Source organism: Bidens hawaiensis, unplaced genomic scaffold (genome assembly GCF_021521415.1).
Source record: "Bidens hawaiensis isolate Kalapana, Puna unplaced genomic scaffold, B.hawaiensis_p1.1 tig00024226_1, whole genome shotgun sequence".
In the NCBI taxonomy this organism is placed as follows: domain Eukaryota; kingdom Viridiplantae; phylum Streptophyta; class Magnoliopsida; order Asterales; family Asteraceae; genus Bidens; species Bidens hawaiensis.
In genome coordinates this window covers 305963-317436 of record NW_027493805.1, presented here as the reverse complement: position 1 = coordinate 317436, position 11474 = coordinate 305963, and the positions used below count along the sequence as shown (strand labels likewise).

Here is an 11474-nt window from a genome sequence, read left to right as displayed (position 1 = left end):
TTAGCTAGTATATATGTTTGATATTGTGCATATATACATATAATTAAAATTATGACGTCATCCGGTCTAATTGATCCGACCGATCGACCTTGACCAATGAATTGTTAAAAACAAGCGATTTGATGCCTTATTCGGTTTAGAAAACATTGGGTGTGATTATTAATCACATATATATTTGTAAATTATGTGTAGTCATTTAATAATTGTTGGTTCACTAATGGAATATGTTTGTAAATTATGTGTAGATTGTTAATAACTATTGTGTATGTGTTAACAAATTTTTAGATTCAAGAAGTTCGAGCACAAATGGAAAATAAAATGGAAAATGACCGGAAGGCAAGACAAGACATGGAACAACGAGTGAGGGAAATGGAAAATGAGCGTATGGAAAATGAAGAAAGGATGCAAAAATTTGAAGAGTTTGTTAGAAATCATCAGTCTCATGCAAATTAGTAATTGTGATTTTGCAATCAAACTTTTTTAAGACTAGTGCTATACTGTGAACCTTTTATTTTAAGTTATCGTATTTGTGGTTGATTTTGTAAAACATGTTTTAAATTATATTTAACTTATTTCGTTTTGCATATTTAGCAGAAAGGATCTTGATTTGGTTGTTTCATTTTTTAGAATTTAATTTTTGAGATGTAGAGAAAAATAAATATTAAAAGTAAAACTAATATTATATGCTATATACTAAAAATGAATAGGAAATAAAAATATTAAAAAAAAAATTAGATGTGTTTGAAATGCGTAGAAAAATAAAAAAACAAAAATTATTTAGATGTGTAGGAAATGTGTTGAAAAAATTAATGAAAAAAGGAAAATAACTATATTTGCGTAAGAAATATGTGTAGGAAATGTGTAAGAAAGTGGTAACACAAGTTATAATTATAAAAAGGAAAATAACTATATTTGCGTAAGAAATATGTATAGGAAATGTGTAAGAAAGTGGTAACCAAAGTTATAATTATTCGTGTAAGAAATGCGTTAGAAATTCCAACGACATATTTTTGTTGCAAATGTGTTGGAAAATGTGTTTGAAATGCGTAAAAAAACATTTCTCACGACGCTTTTCCCACATACCCGTTTTTGTTGGAAATGTGTTGGAAACAGTGATTTCCTACGCATTTCCAACGGAAAGTGACGTAGGAACTTGAACAATTTTCTAGTAGTGTGTGTATATATATATATCCAACATGTATATCTAAATGATCTATTTGAAATGTTTTTTGTTATACGACCCATTCGAATATAAATAGTTTGCATATGTTCACATAAGATATATGATATCCCCTTTGCCTTTGACACTTTTGGATTCTTAGCTCCGGATGCCGTGGACCTTTTGAATGAGGTTCAGAAAGTTGTTCATAGTAAAGTATCGGCCCATAAGAATCGAAACTTTGTTTTTAGTAGGATTGGGTTTGCTATCCAAAAGGGAGTTGCGGCGCAACTTGTTGCCCGCTTACCTGTCACTTTATTGTAAATCGTTTGGATGTTTCTATGATAGTAGATTAATTAAACGTTAAAAAAAAACTGTTAGAACTTGTATGACTAACTGCTTAGTGAGAGACGTCGTTAAAGAAATTAAAAACAAATAAATTAAACTGCTTACAATTGAGAGAGAGAGAGAGAGTTTCATTTAGGTACGTTTTTGTGTTTCTAGCTATATTTATGAATCTAATAACTAAGCAACCTTAGGGTTCCATATAAATGTCATCATCGATGGTAATTGGTATGACATCATCCATGACGGTGTAACTTGACCATGAAGTTCAGAGACGCATATGAACCGACCTTGAGTATTAATTTTTTATCATGTGGTGGCCTTGTATATTTATCTTAACATATATGATCGTGTTTCTATATCGATGCTAACTATTTTTCTTATACTAGATGAGAAATTAAGAACCAAATATTCACTAAAACCATAACAATCTGAATATTCAACGTAAATTTATTGCAACTTATTGATTTTGTGTCATCAAAAACATTTGAAAGAGGACCTCAAATTGTCACTCTCATCAACTAATTAAACATGGAGAATTACATAACATCATAAATATTTAGCTTCGGGAATCTTCAAATTATAAAGGTGCGTTTGGGAAGTCTCGTGGGTACCTTTTTACTGTTTCTTTCAACAATTTCTCTTGTTCCATTAGATTTTTGGGTAATTTTTCATACACATCACTAAATATATTTCCAATTGGAGCCTTTTCTGTTTTTTCAGCTACTTGAACTGCATGAATCACCTGCACACAAAAACCATCCCATAAATAAGTGACGGAACCATTACTTCTTCATCGAGGGGTCATTGGAAGCCTAATGACTACATCTATATGCATGCATGGTCCAAAATCCAAATTATGTTTTTAGAGAAAAATATATCTCAGTGTTGTGTACGTATAAAAAACTAACAAATTCCAGTGGCCATGGCCAGAGGGTTAGTAGACCCTTTTGAGTCCCCTCTGGTTCTCTCCTGCCATGAGTCATAATCAATAATATAAAATTCAGCCCATCCCGAGCAAATTGTAAAACATGTCACAACCTTGAGTTGTAAGGAAAGACTAAAAACAACACTCTAAACTATTTATCATGAATAGTTGTTGATCAAAAGAAGCACCTGTTTTCTAATGTTGGCTCGGAATTCAGATTCTTCTTTATCACTCCACCAACCACTTCTTTGGATCCATTTTCTGAATATCGATACAGGATTTCGTGCGGTTTTCCAGTGTTCAATTTCATCTACAGGTCGATACTTTGTAGAATCATCGGACGTTGAGTGATGCCCTACTCTATATGTAAGGGCCTTAATTTGCATGTATGGCAAAAAAGGTTAGAGAACTGTATGTATGCAGTTAATGCATATGTATTGAAATGATAATATATATCTTGGAGGGTTTCTATTAATACCTCAATTAATATTGGCCGTTGTTCTTTGATGGCTATTTCTCGAGCTGCCCGAACCGCATTATACACAGCAAGAACATCATTCCCGTCAACTCTTATGCTTTGGATACCATACGCTTGCCCCTTAACAACAATGCCATCAACTGCAAAAATACATGTATATATATGTCGGTCGATTTAATTATAAAAGTAGACAACATGTTATATTCGATGAATATAACATTTTATTGCCCAGCTTTGAACCTCGGGCCTCCCTTCTAAGAGACATGTGCCTCTACCAAGTGGGCTAGCTCCAAGTTGCAATAATAACATGCTAAATAATGGTTGATTATAGAGATTGTGTTTGACAAGTATCAAGGGGGTTAAAAACATAAACCCGTGAAAGTTGGATTCAGACCTTAGTCCACAATCTAACTTGTACTACAAGATGGGTGGGTTTTAGTTAACCGAGCCACACCTCTAACCGTATCTAAGTCTATAGATTGACGGAACTTAATTATAAGATAGTTGAGTGAAAACAAGTACTTCGAAATTGCTCAGTAACAGGGGTGCTAATAGCCCATCCGTTATTGCGACATATGTAGACGATAGGGACTTCCATAACTGCTGCAAAGTTTAAACTGGCATGAAAATCACCCTACATATATAAGTATAAGATACAATATTAGTTAGAGTATGCGCTAATAGCCCATCCGTTATTTCTAATCCTATATTTTTTAATGAAATGTGTAAAAAATCAGATTTATGATATAAGAATGGATATATTGTTAAAATGTTTTTTAATCTTTGTGCGCTAGTTAACTGTATGAAAAATAAAACAAGATAAATGAAATTTTTATACCTCACTTGAGCATCCATCCCCAAAGTATGTTACAACACATGCATCCTTTTTATCCATTTTAAGAGAGTAAGCTGCACCAACCGCTTGAGGAAGTTGTGTCCTGATGCAGAATAATGAATTAATCAAGTACTCATTAATATACAAACAGATTGATGTGTTACTAGGATGAAGGTTTGCTAGGCTTACGCTAAAGGCGCAGAAATGGTGAGGACATTGTGCTTATTCGATCCATAATGCGTAGGCATTTGCCTGCCTTTTCCGATATCATTTTTGTTTCCGAAGAATTGATCAACAAATTGTTGTAATTCAAAGCCACGCCACAACATCACTCCAGGTTCTCGATACTACACGTACGGTATTCATAAATCCTTATCATCATTCATACTTAAAGTTTAATTCATTGCACATTATGTTTATACATTTTTCTTTTCTCTCTTCTTTACTCTTTTTCTATTATGTATCTAAACTTGGTCTTACTAGGCCTAGTTATTTATTGAAGGAAGTAATATGTATCATTTAATTAATTTTTATAAAATGTGTCTTATAAATGTAGAAATCATCTAGATGCCTCTTAACTTTGTAAAAGATAAGGTTTTAGAGGAAGCATCACATCAGCTATAGCTGTTTTATCACTTAGACAGCATGTGTGTATTGATGGTGGTTTGTTTAGCAGTGAAAATAGGTGTACTGTATGATTAGGTAACGAGCCAACCATCAGGCCCATTCGGGAATGCCACCCAGTGTGGCTCATTGCCAAACAAAGACACCCCGAATGGGGATGTGATCCCACCCTCCTTGATCCTCCAATGGTCTTGTGACCGGATAACCAATTTTGGTGTAGCTTTTAATATTTTTTTTTTATGAATTTAGTATTTTTAAGTTATGTTTTATGGTATTTTTATGAATGATGTAACTTTTTTTTAATAATGTTAATTTAGTTTGTATTTAATTATTTAAATGTTTCAACGATCGGCATTTCCGCGGTTGAAGGATGGTTAGGACAAAAGATGTGGAATTGGTACTTTCACTCTAGATATTTTCTTACCAAGAAAATATAATATTATGGTGGTGTACGTACCTGTGGTAAAACTATGTCATCATCACTAAGAGCTGCGACTGATCCTAGGTTTACAGCTTCTTCACCATACGAGGTCATATAGAACGATATTCTCCCTTGCCTTTGTGCTTCATAGATGACTGTATCCATAGCTTGAAGGGTGACCATGCCACTATACATTTTCACTGCAACTTCCTTTCTCACCTACACAAGTGTACATAATTTCATGTATCAAACTTACCACCTAGTCGCTTAAACGCGTAGATTTGAAAACTTGTGCCAAGAATCAGGGGTGGAACCAACGGGTCACATGTAGAATATTAGAACTTAATGTTTTATTAAGAAATATTTGTTTTTTTAAGAAAAATATGAGTTGAGAATAGAACTTTATGATAACCTCTTACCATTAAGTTTTGGTTCCACCGCTATATATAGGTGAGTGTGGGATGTATACATGTTGAAATTGGGTAGACGAAAGTGGGTAGCCTTCATCATCTAGAACTCGGTAACATTGCACCCTCTTCTCGGATGACCCAGGAAGAAATCTCATTTCATCAGTGTACGGAACCGGACCACCAGGAAAATCCAAAACCTGTCTCGATCATAAACAAACATAACGAAACCGTTAGATGAGTTAAATCGTTGGCATAATATTCCAAATTGCTTCATGTTTTGATTTAGCCTTTATCTTCCATATATACTTAAGATAATATTGATCACTTATTAAAAAGAAATAATAGTAATAGTTTGTTCATGCATATCCTGTCTATAAGGTTTAATATAGTTGAAGAGATGTTCTGGAATGAAAACAATTAGGCGGATATCTATGATTGTTTAGAAGCTAATAATTACCATTCTTGACATTTTAAAAATAATAGTGACTTGTCTTACTATTATTGTATTTAATAATTTTATTAAGCCGTCTGTGTTTTGTGACCGAGAAGATAATTTCACTATTGAACGTGAGAAATTTGTAGTTTATGACCTCATAGTAAGTTCCATCGGATAAAGAAATTAAAAAAAAAAAAAAACCATTAACTCGTTATTGAATATGACAGATACAATATTTTTTCTTCAGTGCTCAAATGTCTCTTGACTTGACGTCGGAATTTTAGATGGGTCAAGTCAAATAAATAATGGTGAATTTGTGGTATGTATAAGTTCAAGACACACAACGTCGTCACTGACACATGGTTCCAAAAAGTCATAAAATGAAGCACTTTATTATTAAGTAAAATATTAATAAGAAATGATACATGATTAATATACATTCTAGATCAGTAACGCATGTTAATTAGTTTATATATATATATGATGATGATGATGATTCACTATAAGTTTTATATAACCTATTCAAAGCCATGTGCTATATATTTTATTCATAATCTTGGCTATTTAAAATGCTACTGAAAGGTTTAATCATATTTAGCAGTTATAACATAAAGTTTGTAGGTTTTATATTAACATAGAAAGATTTTCAAAATCATTTAACCAATTAATTACTTTACCTACCTCATCTCTCTCTCACCCTTGTATAGTTGTATGTAAAGACAAGGGTCCCTCACTCCCATCCCTTTTGGGAAGTCCTTTTTATACTCTTTGTTGCCAGGTGATTCTTGTTGTTGGAAACGGGAACCAATGCAGTTAATTCTGGGGTTGGGTTAACTATCCCGAAAGGTAATGGACGATCCATTTAAAAGACTGTAAACCATTTAGACATAAGTTCTTGGGGTTCAATCCTAAATAATATCCTCATTTTTATACCTATGAAAAACTATGATAAAAGTTATGTATAAAATAAAAAAAGAAAACTGTGAACACCACCCACACCCTTGTCTACACATGACTCTGTATTAAAACTATTTTTAGTTAGTCAAATACGGTATGCTCTCATTCATTTTCTATTATATATACCACTTTTGTATAAAAGCATGCCACTTATTATTCTGAAAATTATTTTACTATGTTACTGGTATGCTCTCATTCATTTTCTATTATACCATTTTTGTATAAAAGCATGTCACTTATTTTTCCGAAAATTATTTTACCATATTACTGAACAATATCTTAATCTTAAATATATATAAACGAAACTTTTAATAAGTTTCTGGTTGCTTTTTACATTTACTCAAACAACTATATTGCTAGGTTTGTAAATAAAGGATTCTTATGCGTTTGACAAACTCAGACGGGTATAGTTATAACAAAACCCATATAACTCTTAAACGGGTTATAACATTTCATTTTATTAAAAACTAATCTAACCAAATATTTGATATGAAAATTCTATAAAATAGGGTTATACTAAAAAGTAGTATTCATTTTTTTTAAAAGATACAATATTATTTTTAAGGGATATTGGTTTTTAATACTCTCAACTTTCAACCATTGGTTAATATCACTCTCAACTTTCGATTTGTTACCCACAACTCCCAACTTTCACTCTATTTGTTTATCGACAATCCTGAACTTAACGGACCCTAACTCCGTTAGTTTTTTTTGCTGACGACATTATTCTTGTTGACATGTCATTGTTCTTGCTGACATGGCTCTTTCTAATAATAATAATAATAATAATTTGTCATCTTCATCGTCTCTCTCACCCCAACCACCCCCCTTAATACACACCGCCGCCGCCACCACCGTACAACTCCTCACAGACACTGGCACCACCTTACAATCATCATCTGATACCTCATCTCATGATGGATCCAACAATCCGAGATCCACCAGTTCAGTAACAACTTGCTGCATCAAATACGATAACAAAACAAAACCTAAATCATCCGCTTCAAAATACGAACATCATCATCCGCCAATCGGATCTTCGTTTCGTCAAGCTCAAGTCAAGCATACGTCAAATATCACTTTAATTTCACCAAATGAAGCTCAGAATGTTAATAACTCAGGTTCGGTTATCGGAAACCCTGGCGGTGGATTATTAACAAGTTTGGTAGCTTCAGGATCGGTTAATTCGAATCGGAATGGCACCACGGAGGCTCCGACTACAGTAATTTGAATCCACTTTTAAGTATTCAAGTCTTGTCTTCTTGAACATAGATTAAGCACCGTTTGAACAATAAAAACTTTGACGAGTTGTACGGTGGTGCCAGTGTCTTTGAGGAGTTGTACGATGATGACAGTCTGTGTGTATTAAGGGTGGTATCTTGGTGTGATGGTGGTGGCTGTGTGTATTGAGGGAGGTGGTTGGGTGGGGGAGATGATGAAGTAGACATATAGTGGGGGTGGGGGTGAGATATTATTATTAGTTTTTATGATAATTTTATTAGAAAGAGCCACGTTCGCAAGAACAATGACATGTTAACAAGAATAATGCCACGTCAGCAAAAAAAAAAAAAAACTAACAGAGTTAGCCCGTTTAAAAGCTATATGGGTTTGATGACCCAAGACCCATTTATTTTTTTATTATAAAATTGGTTTTTTAATTATAAACAATATATCTTTTTTTTTAAATAAATCATATATTAATTTTTAGTATATCCCTTATGGGGATTGTTTTATATTATTTATTTCTAATATTCATTTATTTTTTGATTTATATTTTATTATTATATGAAGGTTAATAATATGTTTATGGTTTGATGATAAATTGTTTCACAAATAAATGAGATGCTATAACTCGTTTTAAAAGCCATATGAGTTTGATGAGACCCAAGACCCTTTTATTTTTTTACTAAAACTTGGTTTTTTAATTATATATAATATATATCTTTTTTTTAAATAAATAAAATATTAATTTTTAGTATATTCCTATTTTATAGGATTTTTACATCAAATATTTAGTGAGATTAGTTTTTAATTTAATGAGATATTATAATCCGTTTAAGAAATATCTGGGTTTGATGAGACTCATACCCGTGAATTCAGGACAAATGCATGAGCAGCCTCCATTTAAAAATCAAGCAAATCTGGTGACTCCAAAAAAGGGGGAGAGCGACCATATCGCGACACGTAGGATTTGTATGTTTTCGTTTATATTTATTATAGATAGATATAAACACGTCCTTGCATATACCAATGTAAAATACATATTTTTTAACCATATAAAACAACGTATATCTATATAAAAATCATTTAAAAAAATATAATTTATAATATACTGTTTAGCACTAAAACATATACGGTAAAATGCTGGCAAAAGAACCAAAATATCGAATTGTCAGTGTATCTGTGTGTATGCATGCATAACTAGATGTACGTTCATGAGAAATTAATTTACCTGGCTTTTATCCTCCTCATCATCGCTTGAGAAGTGATTTACTTGTTGACGAGCTTCCGAAGCACCAAAGTGGGAAGATCTGTAATAAGTGCCTGATGACATATAAGCCGGCTTTCGGGAAGTCCCTTCACGTGCATCACCTGAAGCGAAAGTGGTGAGGGAGGTTCGTAACGATCGAAAGGCTGTAGATATCAATGTTTTTGTCCGGTAATTGGCGCCTCTTGTAACGGCCAGCCATATAGTCATGTTCAGTTACGCTAGCTACTTTTAGCAGAGAATGGGAAGAAGAATGTGAGGATGAAATGTTAGATGGGTATGTGATTTATATATAGCATTATTAATCTATTGATTACACATGCACATGAGTAGTTAGTTATATAAATAAGCCATATTTTGTACCAATAATCTATTAATTATACATGCACATGAGTTATTATATATAAGCCATCCAATAGCCCACATCTAAATTTATTATAAGTGTGCGCGGGGGTTGGTGGCTTGTAGCCCGACAATAATAATTATGTGTTAAAAAGTGTCACTCTCAAATGGAAAAGCTTAATTGTGTTACTAGGCTATATGTTATGGAGGAACGTTTTATGTCATTGTCACGTAGGAAACACAGATCATTTATAAAATTCCTTTGTAGTTTAAAGCCTTTTACCATGTTATATACATGTATGTGTATGTGTTAGTGTTAGTGTAGAGCCCATTTTTGGTAGTTAAGTCTTATGTATTATTCCCGTACATAAACATGTTTGTATTTATATTTGTATTCTGTTTGTGATGTTCGGGCCCGAGGCCATTTATTATAAGCCCATTGGGCATGTTATGTAATAACTTCACTTGGACCATGCTTCCCATATATAAGAAGCATGACATGCAATACAACTTAACCCTTTTGACATAATATTTTTAGACTTTTCTCTCTACTCTTTCTCTCTCTAAAAACTCATGGCTTACCACAAACAAGATCCAAGATCTAGGTTAGCTTTAGTGATTTCCGCTAGCTAAAGCTTAGATTGATTCAAGAACTTGTGTTGTTAGATCCGTATTTGGGACCTACAGCTAGTATCAGAGCTTTCGACACTACTAGTTGGATTTCTTGGATCACAACCTTGAATCTAGGTCTTGTCGTGGTGTTTGAAGAAGTGTTCTTGCTTTCTCTCGGGTGTCAAGGTGTTATTGAACACTTGAAAGTGTTCTCGGGTGTTAAAGTGTGCTTTGAAGACTTCAAATTCTTCAAGTGTGTATGCTAAAGTGTATTCAAGCTTGTGTTGGTTACATTTGTGGTAATTGTTGTGGATTTGTTGTTGTTTGTATAGATAAAGTGGTGAAAAAGTGTGTAAAACTTCACTCCAATCGAATCAAACGAAGTACATGTATTTCAAAGTGGATAAGGTTGTACGGATCTTGATATCTGTGCCAAAAGGTGTTTTTGGACTACTCTGAAAACTAATCGAATCGACTCAAAACTAAACTAATCGAATCAAATTGGCCTTTCTAATCGAATCGGATTGGGCTTTCTAATCGAATCGAATTGCCCTTTCTAATCGAACTGAATCTACAAAACTAATCGAATCCCCATTCGACTCGTTTCGTTTTATATTTGACTAGATTAGAACAGTTCGATACAATTAAAATACATGTTCGATTCGACTGAAATACAGTCGATTCGATTCCTTTTCTCATTCTATTACTGGTCCATTTTAATCGAACTTCCTATTCGATCCGATTAGATTGTACTTGGGTTTCAACAGAATTTTTCAAGACCTTTCAAGCTTCTGTTATATTGTACAAGATATCTCACGGATCCAGACTTGTTAAAGAGTTGCGTAATGTTAGAAAATGAAGCGGGTACCACAGCCAAGCTTCATAAACTAATGACTTTTGAGAGCAACTTCGATTATTTTAAGTGGAGGTTTAAGAACTTCTTAAGAATGACTTATCCTGGTCTGATTAGATCAATAGACCAAGGTCCACACATACCTTTTGCCACTACTGACCCATGTTTTGTTTGAGTTTAGGTCTGAAACTGTTCAGACACTGTTATCGGGGCTAGACAAACCCCTTGTTAAAAGGAATTGAAATTATATCATGTTGAATTTTGAGTTAATTTTGGTTGTGTTCATGTTTGAATTGAATTGAATCTCGATTCGATTGGAATGAAAAGAACTACTTCAACATGCTCAGTAATCAAATTCTAAGAGAATCAAATCGAGGTACAAAACTAAAGGAATCGAATCGACTTGTAACAATCGGGCTTTTCAAAATTAATATGTTTATTAAAATTTGACCCATTTCGATGTTCGGGAAATTTTACCGCATTTATCGAGTAAATTAACTATTGTTATATTATTATTTAATTAGTTATATAATATATAATTATAAATTTCATGTTTTGGCAAAAATAACCAAAACTAAAACCATTA

At 33.1% G+C, this 11474-nt stretch overlaps 1 protein-coding gene across 1 annotated transcript; it reads right to left on the bottom strand.

Moving 5' to 3' along the window:
* Positions 1 to 1940: 1940 nt before the first annotated feature.
* On the bottom strand, positions 1941 to 9385 carry LOC143568762 (2-oxoisovalerate dehydrogenase subunit alpha 1, mitochondrial-like). The gene is made up of 9 exons (XM_077054829.1): positions 9046 to 9385; positions 5260 to 5397; positions 4827 to 5009; positions 3935 to 4092; positions 3749 to 3848; positions 3433 to 3544; positions 2911 to 3050; positions 2621 to 2806; positions 1941 to 2249 (listed from the first exon to the last, which is right to left on the bottom strand). Exons 1-9 carry the CDS (start codon positions 9289 to 9291, stop codon positions 2085 to 2087), a joined length of 1428 nt encoding a protein of 475 aa, XP_076910944.1. The 5' UTR covers positions 9292 to 9385; the 3' UTR covers positions 1941 to 2084.
* Positions 9386 to 11474: the final 2089 nt, after the last annotated feature.

Bases quoted from the DNA above. Each gene is read 5' to 3' on its own strand.
- LOC143568762 (XM_077054829.1), bottom strand. From the start codon at position 9,291: ATGACTATATGGCTGGCCGTTACAAGAGGCGCCAATTACCGGACAAAA. The intron at 5,010-5,259 runs GTATACATCCCA...ACACTTGTGTAG, and splicing joins CGTCTACCCAATTTCAACAT to GTGAGAAAGGAAGTTGCAGT. The intron at 3,849-3,934 runs GTAAGCCTAGCA...ATTCTGCATCAG, and splicing joins ACCATTTCTGCGCCTTTAGC to GACACAACTTCCTCAAGCGG.